This window comes from Coregonus clupeaformis, chromosome 9 (genome assembly GCF_020615455.1).
Source record: "Coregonus clupeaformis isolate EN_2021a chromosome 9, ASM2061545v1, whole genome shotgun sequence".
Lineage (NCBI taxonomy): Eukaryota > Metazoa > Chordata > Actinopteri > Salmoniformes > Salmonidae > Coregonus > Coregonus clupeaformis.
In genome coordinates, this window is record NC_059200.1 from 9,480,772 (window position 1) to 9,495,611 (window position 14,840).

General features: G+C 43.7%; 2 protein-coding genes across 2 annotated transcripts; one reads left to right on the top strand and one right to left on the bottom strand.

The window, feature by feature from the left end:
* Positions 1–311: 311 nt before the first annotated feature.
* On the bottom strand, positions 312–3,446 carry LOC121573707 (charged multivesicular body protein 1b-like). The gene is made up of 8 exons (XM_041885882.2): positions 3,274–3,446; positions 2,666–2,763; positions 2,411–2,557; positions 2,071–2,139; positions 1,514–1,621; positions 1,086–1,129; positions 909–981; positions 312–631 (listed from the first exon to the last, which is right to left on the bottom strand). The coding sequence occupies exons 1-8, from the start codon at positions 3,287–3,289 to the stop codon at positions 587–589; spliced, it is 600 nt and encodes a 199-aa protein (XP_041741816.1). The 5' UTR covers positions 3,290–3,446; the 3' UTR covers positions 312–586.
* Positions 3,447–8,069: 4,623 nt separating this feature from the next.
* LOC121573709 lies at positions 8,070–13,862 on the top strand. The gene is made up of 2 exons (XM_041885885.1): positions 8,070–8,310; positions 9,907–13,862. Exon 2 carries the CDS (start codon positions 9,921–9,923, stop codon positions 12,243–12,245), a length of 2,325 nt encoding a protein of 774 aa, XP_041741819.1. The 5' UTR covers positions 8,070–8,310; positions 9,907–9,920; the 3' UTR covers positions 12,246–13,862.
* The last annotated feature ends 978 nt before the right edge of the window (positions 13,863–14,840 follow it).

The following is a 14,840-nucleotide window of genomic DNA, read 5'->3' on the forward strand; positions in this document are numbered from 1 at the left end:
CATGGTACAAGAGGCTAAAAGTGTTATAAAATTATATTATCTAATATCCAGAAAAAAAAAAAAAACTCTGTTATCAAATGTAAGAATCAACCAACCAATCTCTTCATAAAACCATGTCGTTCTGATACAGGATAGGAGAATATATAAAACTTTTTTTACACAATTATTCATGTGAATAAAATATCTTATGAGGAAATGGGTAAATGGAGGCACACCAGAAAGAAACGCATGAAATAACATTGCAGTTTCCTTTAAAGACACAAGAGAGGTCTGCCAAACTACAACACAAGAAAAAAAGACATACCAAAAGCATCAGTTGGAGATGCAACCATCCCAGTTATAATATATTTCAAAAATTCATGAATTTTCCATAACCAATAAGTCTGTGTTAGTAGGCTGGTGGCCTATATTCCTGTACCTTGATACTCTCTATATAAAATAGTACATTTCGAACACCAATAAGGACCCAAGGGCAAGGCTCTCAAAGAAGATAGATATTTAAAGAGAAACCAAATGAGAGACAAAGACATTATCCAGTTTAGGCCAGTTCAGGCCATGCATTGAGGTCTCAGACTGAGTTCTTCCTTTACATTTGGTCTCGGAGTTTGGCAAGCCTTGAAGACAGTTCATCCTGAGAACCAAAGAAAACTGGCGTTAATGTTGTTGCAGATGCAGTAAGTCAGACATCTCTAAAAACATAACTTTTTCATTGTGTAAGAAGGGGGCGGGGTGGGGCTGAGGGCAATTTCTGCAAGCCCGAGGCACAGCTACAATAATAATATCAGCAATGTTATCATTGTTATCATTGCTCTATTATCCCAATCATTCATTTTAAAGATCCTGTTCAGTTGACAATTGAAAGTGTGGTAGGGTATATAATGGCTCTTGTTCAGGGCCTGTTTCTGTACCTGCTCTGCTGATGCTACGCTGGTGCCCACTGATCCAGTATGCCCCTGTGGGAGCTCCATGTTCAGGTCCAAACTAAACAAAGAAACAGACACACAAATTGCTATACATTACATTTCCCTCCTTTATATACACGTTTTTTAAAGAATAGAGAAAACCACAAAATGAGGAATACTTACCCTGCTTCATCAGCCAATTCGTGCATTAGTGAATCCACTTGATTCTGAAACACACGTGTGGGGCGGCAGGTAGCTTAGTAGTTGAGATCGTTGTGCCAGTAACCGAAAGGTCGCTGGTTCTAATCCCCGAGCCGACTAGGTGAAAAATCTGTCGATGTGCCCTTGAGCAAGGCACTTAACCCTAATTGCTCCTGTAACTCGCTCTGGATAAGAGCGTCTGCTAAATGACTAAAAATGTAAATGTAAATTTCACTGACCATTAACCTCCATTGATTGTGAACAGAGCAGAATAAACTAATCACAATAAATGTATCTCGTCATGATCTGCACGTGTGTATTTACTGTTACAGACTTCAAGATCAAAGGCCACAAATCTGGTCAAAGACCAAAGGTCTGTCTAGCAGGAGCACAGACACAAGCATTATTACCTGTGGTGTGGTAAGGGTGGTTGTGCTACTCATGGAGTCCTCCATTTGGGCTGTCTGCACATCCAACGTCTCAAATTGATGCTCAAACTTGTCCATGAGGCCTGAGATCTAGAGAGATGAGACATTCCTTACCCAATTTCCCTCTCAGATTGTGAAAAACATAATAAGATGTATACCATCTAAAAAGAGTGACACCTATCAAATAGCTGTATTTGACTGAGCATTATGAGCGTGCACACACACAGCCATGATCACACCGAACTCCCTTCCATCTGTGATTGCTCAAGTGAACAGCAAAACCTGGATAAAAAATACGATAAAGCAACACCTCACGGCACAAAGTCTCTCCCCTATTTGACCTAGATATTTTGTGTACTGATATGTAGGCTGTGTGTGACATTTTAAAATGTATGTAGTTCTGTCCTTGAGCTGTTCTTGTCTATTAATGTTCTGTATCGTGTCATGTTTCATGTTTTGTGTGGAACACAGGAAGAGTAGCTGCTGGTTTCGGAACAGCTAATGGGAATCCTAATAAAATACAAAAATACACACGTTACCTTCTCCAGGTTCATACTCTTCAGCGTGGCATCCATGCCTTTCACCACTCCAGCCATAGATTTAGTGACCTGTAGAATTAACCAACATTACTTAAATAGAAAGGTACCTGGTTGGACACAGCAGTTATTGCTGTAGTTACCTTGCACTTTCACAGACATTGTACCACATTTTCCCTCCAAAGTAAAAGTGTGGAACCATCTTAAGCAGAATCAGTGTCTCCATTTTGAACATCCAAACCAATGTATTAAGTGTTGTAAAGTGTGAACAACTATTTATCTACAAAACAAGAATGTCGCTGTGTGAAGTCTCGTAGGGCATAGGTATGTATAACAACTGCACCTTGTTCATTGTGACTGCTGTTTGGACCCTGGAAGCCACTGCATCGATCCGAGCGCTCATCCTAAGGAAGTTGACTGACTGATTCTTCTGTCTGATGGCGTTTTCCGCATGGATCCGTGCCACTTCCACATTTCCTTTCTGGATAGCCTATGGCGAGGATAAAGGTTCAGTATCCCTACATATTCACTGTTGATATGTTCAGAGTTAAGGTGAGGTGATTGGGGGATTGACTAATGAGGTAAAAGGCCTACTTACTTTTTTGACTTTTGCCTTCTCTGCCTTTTCCTCTTTGTCACATTTTTTAGAGTTTCGTTGCAGTTCTTTGGCTGAAAACTTGAGATTGAAGAGATGCTCTGTGATGGGAAGTTAAAGACTGTTTCAAAATTGTCATACATAAATTAAACCCACATTTTCAGTATTTGTGTCCCTTTCTTCGTACCCTCTTTACAAACAAACCTTACTCGATGGTGACGTGCTCCCACTACAGAACAAAAAGACCAGTGATGTAGTCATGTGAATAAACTGTAAATGCCAGCCATGCTACTAGGCACTGGGTGTCTTCAGACTAGTAAAATTGTTTACTAAACTGGTTGTGTATTTATAGATTATGCCTACTTTGGAAGATGTCGTTACAATATCAATAATAGCAAACAAGCGTTTACCTTTGTCACCAAGCAATCCAAGTATAAACTTTAAGCTTGAATACAAATCTAAACCTGATAGCTATATCTATATATGGCTTTTAAAATCATATTCAGACGAGGCTTTATCGTGAACTAAACAAGAGACTTTCCTTGTCTAGCTATATTTCCTGGTGGCATTTTCATGCCTCGCGTAGCTAGCTAACACTCTCGAAAGGATACTCTCCATATTCGACATGCTGGTAGGCTCCTTGATGGTCCAATAATTAATGTATTGTTATTGCTCTTATTCTTCTCGATTTAGACGTAATGCAACACTCGCTTTTCTAATTTAAATTTTACTCTCGTTGATACTTCCGGCTACACTACCAAATAGAATGACGTCACCATCACATGTTCATGGGGTGCGTTCTGTGCGTTGCATTTGACGTCACTAACAACCCCCAAAAAAGAATAACGATTTTATTTCTGTCAGTGGATGTCTGAATGGACGTGTAAAGTTCTGTAATTGAAAATTATTCTGGATTATTACATTTACCACAATATTGCTATCTATTATGTGCACAGCCTATTCCTCCCTCTATCCCTTATCTCTGGTGGTATGTCAGTGCAGAGACAATCCAATCAGGTTAGGGCTGGGGGTTCTCCTCACAGACAAGCTGTGCTTGCAGTGGCATAACTGGGGAGTGGGCAGTGATCAAGCTTGATTGATGATTAGGTTTGCCTCTCTGGATCCCGGCAGTGAGCGAGGGGATGACTCACCCTCTGTCTGATATAATATTCACCCTCTTTGCGGCAGCCAGTGCATACCTCCCAAGCTCCTCCTGCTCTGCTCTATGAATGTCTGCTCACTCACCCCTAAATGATACTGAGGCCTTTATTCACCAATCCTGGAGGAGTGCAATTTCCCTATAACATAAACTCTCATAAGACTATCCTACACTCTATCCTAGCCACGTCCTCAGAGCATGCGCAGACCAGCTGGCTGGAGTGTTTAAGGACATATTAAATCTCTCCCTATCCCAGTCTGCTGTCCCAACTTGTTTCAAGATGTCCACCATAGTTCCTGTACCCAAGAAAGCAAAGGTAACTGAACTAAATGACTATCGCCCCGAAGCACTCACTTCTGTCATCATGAAGTACTTTGAGAGGGTAGTTAAGGATCATATCACCTCCATCTTACCTGACACCCTAGACCCACTTCAATTTGCATACCACCCCAATAGATCTGCATACGATGCAATCGCCATCGCACTGCAAACTGCCCCATCCCATCTGGACAAGAGGAATACCTATGTAAGAATGCTGTTCATTGACTACAGTTCAGCGTTCAACACCATAGTACCTGTCCAAGCTCATCATTAAGCTTGGGGCCCTGGGTCTGAACCCCGCCCTGTGCAACTGGGTCCTGGACCTCCTGACGGACCGCCCCCACGTGGTGCAGGTAGGAAACAAAACCTCCACTACACTGATCCTCAACACAGGGGCCCCACAACGGTGCGTGCTCAGCCCCCTCCTGTACTCCCTGTTCACCCATGACTGCATGGCCACGCATGCCTCCAACTCAATCATCAAGTTTGCAGAAGACACAACAGTACTAGGCCTGACTACCAACAATGACGAGACAGCCTACAGGGAGGAGGTGAGGGCCCTGGCGGAGTGGTGCCAGGAAAATAACCTCTACCTCAACATCAACAAAACAAAGGAGCTGATCGTGGACTTCAGGAGACAGCAGAGAGAGCACTCCCCCATCCACATCGACGGGGCCGCAGTGGAGAAGGTGAAAAGCTTCAAGTTCCTCGGCGTACACATCACTGACAATCTGAAATGGTCCACCCACACAGACAGTGTGGTGAAGAAGGCACAACAGTGCCTCTTCAACCTCAGGAGGCTGAAGAAATGTGGCTTGGCCCCTAAGACCCTCACAAACTTTCACAGATGCACCATTGAGAGCATCCTGTAGGGCTGTATCACCGCCTGGTATGGCAACTGCACTGCCTGCAACCGCAGTGCTCACCAGAGGGTGGTGCGGTCTGCCCAACCCATCACCGGGGGCACACTGCCTGCCCTGCAGGACACCTACAGCACCCGATGTCACAGGAAGGCCAAAAAGATCATAGGACTTCAACCACCTGAGCCACTGCCTGTTCACCCCGCTATCATCCAGAAGGCGAGGTCAGTACAGGTGCATCAAAGCTGGGACCGAGAGACTGAAAAACAGCTTCTATCTCAAGGCCATCAGACTGTTAAATAGCCATCACTAGCCGGCCTCCACCCTGTCACTAGCCGGCTACTAACCGGTTACTCAACCCTGCACCTAAGAGGCTGCTGCCCTATGTACATAGACATAGAATCACTGGTCACTTTAATAATGGGACACTAGTCACTTTAATAATGTTTACATACTGTGTTACTCATTTCATATGTAAATACCTTATTCTAGTCAATGTCATCCTATTCAACTATTGCTGTATATAGCAAGTATTCAGACCCCTTTACTTTACCCACATTTTGTTACGTTACAGCCTTATTCTAAAACGTTTTTTTTTTTTTTTTACCTCAATCTACACACAATACCCCATAATGACAAAGCAAAAACAGTATTTTTTACATTTTTGCACATTTATTAAAAATAAAAAACAAATACCTTTTTTACATAAGTATTCAGACCCTTTGCTATGAGACTCGTAATTGAGCTCAGGTGCATCCTGTTTCCATTGATCATCCTTGAGATGTTTCTACAACTTTATTGGAGTCCACCTGTGGTCAATTCAATTGATTGGAAATTATTTGGAAAGGCACACACCTGTCAGTTGACAGTGCATGTCAGAGCAAAAACCAAGCCATGAGGTCGAAGGAATTGTCCGTAGAGCTCCGGGACAGGATTGTGTCGAGGCACAGATCTGGGGAAGGGTACCAAAAAATGTCTGCAGCATTGAAGGTCCCCAAGAACACAGTGGCCTCCATCATTCTTAAATGGAAGAAGTTTGGAACCACCAAGACTCTTCCTACAGCTGGCCTCCCGGGCCAAACTGAGCAATCGGGGGAGAAGGGCCTTGGTCAGGGAGGTGACCAAGAACCCGATGGTCACTCTGACAGAGCTCCAGTTCCTCTGTGGAGATGGGAGAACCTTCCAGAAGGACAACCATCTCTGCAGTACTCCACCAATCAGGCCTTCATGGTAGAGTGGCCAGACGGAAGCCACTCCTCAGTAAAAGGCACATGGTAGCCCGCTTGGAGTTTGCCAAAAGGCACCTAAAGACTCTCAGACCATGAGAAACAAGATTCTCTGGTCTGATGAAACCAAGATTGAATTATTTGGCCTGAATGCCAAGAGTCACGTCTGGAGGAAACCTGGCACCATTTCCTACGGTGAAGCATGGTAGTGGCAGCATCATGCTGTGGGGATGTTTTTCAGCGGCAGGGACTGGGTGACTAGTCAGGATTGAGAGAAAGATGAATAGAGCAAAGTACAGAGAGATCCTTGATGAAAACCTGCCCCAGATCGCTCAGGACCTCAGACTGTGGCGAAGGTTCACCTTCCAACAGGACAACGACGCTAAGGACACAGCTGAGACAACAAAGGAGTTGCTTCGGGACAAGTCTCTGAATGTCCTTGAGTGGCCCAGCCAGAGCCCAGACTTGAACCCGATCGAACATCTATTGAAAGATCTGAAAATAGCTGTGCAGCGACGCTCCTCATCCAACCTGAGAGGATATTGAGAGGATCTGCAGAGAAGAATGGGAGAAACTCCCCAAATACAGGTGTGCCAAGCTTGTAGCGTCATACCCAAGAAGATTCGAGGCTGAAATCGCTGCCAAAGGTGCTCCGACAAAGTACTGAGTAAAGGGTCTGAATACTTTTGTAAATGTGATATATACCGTTTTTATTGTTTTATAAATGTGCTAACATTATGGGGTATTACGTGTAGATGGGTAAAAAAAAAGTATATATTGAATCCATTTTGAATTCAGGCTGTAACAAAATTTTTTGGAATAAGTCAAGGGGTATGAATCCTTTCGATAGATAGATAGATACACTACATGACCAAAAGTATGTGGACACCTGCTCGTCAAACATCTCATTCCAAAATCGTGGGCATTAATATGGAGTTGGTCCCCCCTTTGCTGCTATAACAGCCTCCACTCTTCTGGGAAGGCTTTCCACTAGATGTTGGAACATTGCTGCGGGGACTTGCTTCCATTCAGGCACAAGAGCATTAGTGAGGTCGGGCACTGATGTTGGGCGATTAGGCCTGGCTCGCAGTTGGCATTCCAATTAATCCCAAAGGTGTTCGATGGGGTTGAGGTCAGGGCTCTGTGCAGGCCAGTCAAGTTCTTTCACACCGATCTCGAAAAACCATTTCTGTATGGACCTCGCTTTGTGCACGGGGGCATTGTCATGCTGAAACAGGAAAGGGCCTTCCCCAAACTGTTGCCACAAAGTTGGAATCACAGAATCGTCTAGAATGTCATTGTATACTGTATTGTTAAGAACCCAGATTTGTCCGTCGGACTGCCAGATGGAAACATCACTCCAGAGAACGCGTTTCCACTGCCCCAGAGTCCAATGGCGGCGAGCTTTTCACCACTCCAGCCAACGCTTGGCATTGCGCATGGTGATTTTAGGCTTGTGTGCGGCTGCTCGGCCATGGAAACCCATTTCATGAAGCTCCCAACGAACAGTTATTATGCTGACGTTGCTTCCAGAGGCAGTTTGGAACTCGGTACTGAGTTGCAACCGAGAACAGACGATTTTTACTCGCTATGTGCTTCAGCACTTGGCGGTCCCATTCTGTGAGCTTGTGTGGCCTACCACTTCACAGCTGAGCCGTTGTTGCTCCTAGATGTTTCCACTTCACAATAACAGCATTTACAGTTGACCCGGGCAGATCTAGCAGTAGCCGAATCCACTCATTTGAATGGGCGTCCCCATACTTTTGTATATATACTGTAGATTGATTGATTGATTGATAGATAATCCCATAATGAAGACAGCATATTTTTGTTACCGTAAAGTCGTGACGCCAGATTGCCATGGAAACTAGATTACGCTCCCAGTTGAGAGAAAACAGTACGTGGTAGAACTTCAGTTTGTTTCAGCACCACTGTCTTGTTGCAAAGCGAACCTACAGCTTCTCACGATAATAGCGAACTGTGTCTTCGCTCGGAGATCCCAATTAAACCTGTTGGATATCACTTATTGTTGTTTTTCTCACAATACTTTGGCTAAGTTCTACCCTTTCATTCAGCAGTCAGGTGAGTAGGCTAAAGTCAATTATTTAATTGTATGATCATCAATTTTGAAATACATAAGGTTTGTGTTTTATACATTTTGAATGTAAATGGATCACAAACAAATGCACATTTGATAGGCTAATGATTTGCATTGTCCATGGATGGATTAAATAATAGCAAACAATGTTAGCCAGTGTGTAAATATTTAATAGCAAACAATGTTGGCCAGTGTGTAAATTATATCTAACAATATTGCATCAGGTGAAGACGTGGGAGAAGAGGTGTAGGCTAAACTCACCAAAATGTTTTATTTTGTATACTTTATTAGTTTCTGTTCAATAATATATTTAGCTGTTGTTAATCATGTTTATGTTATCTACGTACATTGTCTATTCAGTGTTATGTGAGTGTTTCCTAGGCTAATAATAACGGTTTTGTAAATATTATTTAGGGAAATTGCATAGACTGTGCACATGCGGCATTATGTCGATGAGTCGTTATAGGCTAATAATGACTGTAAAATAAAATAAAAACTCAAGAGAACAGATTGATAGACTACGCAATATTTTACTAGATCGATTCTGATTATCAACAACAGCACTCCCTGCTTGATATACCATATTTGTATAGCATAAATCTAAAATATACAACAATGGGAATATGTGTGAAGTGGCGATGATGGTTTTTACACGCATGCAGAAAATCCAGAAGACGCGGCGAGGGGTGCTTTATTCAGTGACTGTATGACTCATACGGTCTTATCTAAAGAGTGGGAGCAGGCGCGCGGGCGAGAAGGGGTTGCACATGAGACCAACATTCTGCAGCATGCGACTATTATTTTAGTACTTGATGGATTCCATAAGAACTGTCCATGCAAACTTTTGGAGCTTTTGGGAAAGTATCCTATACATACCCCAGCTGTTGACCTCCCACCACTGTTCATGTTAAATCTTTCAAAGTAGCCTTCATCAAGCTAATCTGATTTGTGGGATATCATTTTCAAATGTTTACGTAGCCTTATTGATTTGTTTATAGACAAGAGTATTTATTATTCAATGAGTTCATTTATCACTAAGTTTAAAATACAAAAATTATGCAGTTAAAAATTAAACCATTGGATCAGAGGATCTTGTGCAAACAAGGACAACAAGGACAAGGTTTGCTCAGTCATAATACATCTCCTCTGAGAGGAAGTTCCAAACTGGTTACCTTCCTGTTTAATTTTTCATTTTACATCTTCCACCCCCCTGTGTGCATGTGAGTGGGGGAGATCTAATTCACATGTACATGTGTGACAGTAACTGGCAAGGTTTGTGAGTTGGAGGAGGCATGCTACAGCATATTCCATAAATGGTGCCTTGTATCCCGCTGAGGCACTATCTTATGCTTAGTAGTAGCAACACAGCTGTTTTAGTTTTTAATGGTGCAATCTGTGCCTTTGGTGTCTCTTGTGTTTCAGAGTTGACATTGACATCCCCTGAACTCAATGTGAATGAATGATAGTAGTATTTCTTCACTTGTTGTAAAATGCATTAGAATGCTTCCCATTGAACACACACATTTTGTGGCATGAAATTACCCAGCTTCTTCCAAATACAATATTGTGTCCTTTTTCAGGTAAACCCAAGTTAATGGAGCTCCAAATGGATAGAAGATTCCACAACTTGACCCTGGAGCAAGTCCAAACTCTGGACCAGGTGTTGACAGAGGTGATCCCCATCCACGGCAGAGGGAACTTCCCCACCCTGGAGGTGAGACCCAAGGACATCATCCACGTAGTGAAGGACCGGCTGGTGGAGAGGGAGATCAGGGTCAGGGACATCCGCCTCAACGGATCCACCGCCAGCTATGTGATGGTCAGGGACAACGGCACGGGCTACAGAGACCTGGACATCATCTTTGGAGTGGAGCTGCCCAGACAGGAGGACTTCCAGGTCATCAAGGAGGTGGTGCTGGGCAGCCTGCGTGACCTCCTTCCCCGCGGGGTCAACAGACGCAAGATCACCTGCCTCACCATGAAGGAGGCCTACGTGCAGAAGATGGTCAAGGTCTTCAATGAGCACGACCGCTGGAGCCTAATCTCACTGTCCAATAACAGGGGTAAGACTGTGGGGCTCAGGTTCGTAAGTTCCCTGCGACGACAGTTTGAATTCAGTGTGGACTCCTTCCAGATTATATTGGACCGTATGCTGGAGTCATACTGGGAGACTGAGAGGAGGCAAGGGGGTCAGTGTGAGGGATTGGAGTTACACAATGGCAATGTGTTACAGCTGGATAGAGGGGCAGAGAAAACCATAATGGAACCCCAGTACCCTTCCACCTCTGAGAATCTAAAAGAAGATAAAGACAATGACTCAATGATGACACACTTTGCTGACAGTCCGTGCCACAGTGAAGAGGTTACTGTTCAAGAGGAAGAATCATTGCATCCAATGGATGTGCATGCAACTGGAAAGCAAGAGGAACAGAAAGTGATAGAGAGAGCAGAGCTAGACCTGGGATCTCTAGAGGATGAGGAAGAGGTAGAAGAGGAGGTGGTAACGGTTGATACAGTAAAAATACAATTTGTTCAGAATACAGATTACCTCTCAGTTATATCCTCCAAAACATTGACAGACAAGATGGAACCTCTGGTGCCAAATGTATCTGTAAACCCTCAAAGTAACACAGAGGAGTCACTGATTTCTGAGTCAAAAGACATCAATCCATCCCGCATGTTGCTCACAGAGAACTCAGCACTGCAAGAGCAAGCTCAACTTCAAGTGATGCCTCAATCCACATCCCAAGACTGCACTGCTGTCACACAAAACTTACACCTTGAACATTCATTCCTTCCCCCAGCCAAGAAAACCTGTTACACGTCCAAGGAAATTGTCCCTGACTTTTGCCCCTCACCTAAACCTCTAAGGAAGATGTCACGAAAGTTCAGCAGCACTTCATCACTCCCTGAAAAATGGTCTTTGTTAAAAGATTTGTCAGATCTTACAACACAGCTGTTTGAGCCTATAGAAATACTCCCAACAATACAACCAAATCCCTCTCTATTAGACACTGATCAAGGCCATTATTCAACCTCATCAGGGTCCAGACGGAGGAACTCAGAGAGCACTAAAACACTCACAGATCACCTTACTCCAGCTGTTTCATCCCAGGATAAAAACATATCACCCCACACCATAGAACAAATAGTCAGGGTGAAATATTCAAAAAAGCCTCCTGACTCTGAAGCTACTCAGGAATCAGTGTCCCTTCAAACCATAGGGGACAGAGTCCCAGAGTCTGAGCCTGCTGCTGCTCAGGAACCAGGGCCACCAGAGACAACCACGGTCTTTCCAGGGCCAGGGGCAGGGGCAAGCTCGGCCCCAAAGGACAAGGCCAGCATCACTGTGGTAGCAGAGTGCATGTACGGGGACTTTGAGCAAGCCATGGATCACCTGCGCTTCCGACTCATTGCCACCCATAACCCAGAGGAGATCAGAGGAGGTGGACTTCTGAAGTACAGTGACCTGCTGGTGAGGAACTTCAGGCCAGCCAGTGAGACAGAGATCAAGTCCCTAGAGCGCTACATGTGCTCCCGCTTCTTTATTGACTTTCCTGACCCCAGCGAGCAGCAGTGCAAGATCGAGGCCTACCTGCGCTGCCACTTTGTTGGCGACGAGGAGACGAGCAAGTATGACTATCTGATGACCCTGCGTCGGGTGATAGATGAGAGTACAGTGTGTCTGATGGGACATGAGAGGAGGCAGACACTCAATATGATCACTGTCCTGGCTCTGAGGGTGCTGGGGGAACAGAATGCCATTCCAAACACTGCCAACGTCACCTGCTTCTACCAGCCTGCGCCGTACATGGCTGACCCCATATTCAGCAGCTACTACATTCCCCAGGCAGCACAGCCCCCCCTCCTTTACCACCCCTACCCTTTACATGTCCACATGCAGACCGGCCTGGTGTAGCCTCAGCATGTGAGTGGGGGAGAGCATGCGGGCTGCGTTCTATATGGTTCTACTCTGTAACCAGAGGCACAAAATGGATTTTAAAAAAGAAAACAGGCTGGCATGAGCGCAGTTTGTTCAATGCTTTGAAAAGACGCTGCCTATGAAGTGAGAGACAGTGGACACAGAATAGGGAGGATTGGCGTTATCTTTGGATAAAGGCCACCACGTCACTGTTTAAAAAAAAATTGTGTTTTGAATGTGAGAGAATAGCTGATTACTCACTGAGACCAAACTGTGAGGGAAAATGTCACAGAGGGAAAAAAACAGTTTACGTGGCTGTTTCAGCTGCAGCAGCAGGGCAGGCAGGCAGAGTTCAAAAGCATAGAATCCATGATGCATTGTGGGTAAATGTTGACTGACTGATTTACAAATAATAATGAGTAGTTATTTAAATTAGTTGTAGATCAGTCGTCAGTCGCCTGCACTGTCGGCTGCAATGTCGAACAAAAGCCCTTTGTCTTTGTAACCTTCCTGTGACGGGGATCCTATATTGTCAATTAATGAGAAAGTTGTTTAACATGAAAGAAATACTGTACGAAGTGTAGACAGAGCGTTTCTTATAAAATACTATAGTGATGTAGATGAGGGTCAAGTATGCTGCAGTGGATGAAGGTAGAAACGCTTCAAATTAAATTAGACATACCATATAGACCAAAATCACAACACACAATGTACAAATTAGACAGTATCTGATCAAGCCTGCTGTGCTTTAGAGAAAACCTCAATATATCATTAGTTGTTGTTCTTCACAAATGTAAGTGAATTAACTTTCTTGAAGTGATCATACTTGTTTAACATTGTATTGTAACATCACAAATCTTGAAATGACATCAGCTGTGCTTAGGTTTTGGGAAAATGTGGAGTAGAGTACATATTGATTTGTTATCTGGGTGTTAACAATGTCTGATTGCATCATTGGTGAATGTTTTAGTGTCTAATGAGTGACTACAGTAATTTATCAGGGCGAAATCAGTGTCATTAAGATGAGATTCCAAAGTGTTTTAAACTATCACCCCGCAATTGCTCTTATGTGGTAGTATTTACAGATAATAGTTATAAGTTGTGACCATGTGATACAGAATGACACTCACAGCAAATGTAGATTCACTCTCAATTGTTATTTCTCAGCGTGTGGCATTTCATTGTATAAGATACACAAGAGGTACTGTAAAAGACCTACAACATGTATTTTCAGCACAGGCATGGCAGTAGGTGAGTTACCCTAACAGGCAATTGAATCTGAAGCACAATATAAATGTACGCAACCTTATTGTTAATTAGTTAACTATAGATGTAGCGGATGTATTTGTGATTCACCAATTCAGTATTGATGAAAGTCTAAATGTAAATGTAACTGTGCAGTAATCTGGTACTTTTCATATACCATAGCTTTGATTGTAAATTGTAATACAGTAATCTGTTGGGATTCTTTAGGTGGAATTAGTTTGTGTCTGAACTTGTTCTGGACCTACTAGAGAAACATCATGCAGTTTCATGATCTCTGTATACCCATTCATATTCAAATATTTGCTGAATTTGTATGGTCATTTTGATAATAAACCTCATTCACTTAAATAGCCTCCTCAGATTTCTTACATTCAGCCTCCAGACAGTGATGCAGATACTCATTTCTCTGGAGTGAAAAGTGGCTGGTTGGTGCTGAACGTAATTATCATGGCTTTCCGACACGTGCAAAGCTGAGGTGACTTCAGCATTCCAGGGGAAGTAACACACTTTGTTTTTATAACAACCCAAATTGATAAATTTGCCTGCTTCCATCCAGAGACACAACACTGCAGTGCAGTCTCTCTGGGAGTGCTGAAGCGCCATGCATCAGAGGAGCGCTAAATATTGTTGCTAGCTGGCAATCTGACTCACCTCTCCATTCTTCAGTGCATTAGCTAGATTGGTTGTCCATAGCCCAGCTAGCTGAGTCACCTCTATCACAAGGCTAACTGGCTGCTAACAACCCAACCATACCGCCACACTTTTCTACTCTCCTCCTAGCTTCCATACCCTATCCAACACCTAGGCTACTACTACTCCCCACTCTCTCTGAGGTAGAGCAGGCAACTCAGAGGGGAAAGTGGTGTGGTCAGGGGCGGGTGGGATTGACATCACTACAGAGATATGGCCCATGGTGCATCTTTATGACTCATCATGGCTCTTTGAAGGGGCAGCCAGAGATGACTCACCAAGCCAGGGATAGGTTTGAAACAGCCAGACAAGAGTGGCTTTAGTCAAATTTACAGGGCCTGGGGAAGAGTGGCAGCTCAGTTTGTGCCAAGCGTGTTGACTGGCAGGAAGTGCAAACCATGTCGTGAGGACTCAAATGATAACACATTGACAGCAAGGGGTTTAGGAAAACAAATATGAGGTACAGGAGAAAACGGCTAGAACACTTAGCTAGAGGAAGTGAGAATTCACAGTCCCATCTTTCCATGGGAAGTGACAGAACATGTAAATCATGGTTTTGTTTCTCTACATGATGACTAAAGTGAACATGTTTGTGTTTATAGAATGTGAATGAATAAAACCGAAATACCAGGGGTG

Coding starts and splice junctions, on each gene's coding strand:
- LOC121573707 (XM_041885882.2), bottom strand. Junction 1,130..1,513: donor CCACCCTTACCACACCACAG/GTAATAATGCTT, acceptor CGTGTGTTTCAG/AATCAAGTGGATTCACTAAT. Junction 632..908: donor GCGTAGCATCAGCAGAGCAG/GTACAGAAACAG, acceptor TTTGGTTCTCAG/GATGAACTGTCTTCAAGGCT.
- LOC121573709 (XM_041885885.1), top strand. CDS start 9,921: ATGGAGCTCCAAATGGATAGAAGATTCCACAACTTGACCCTGGAGCAA.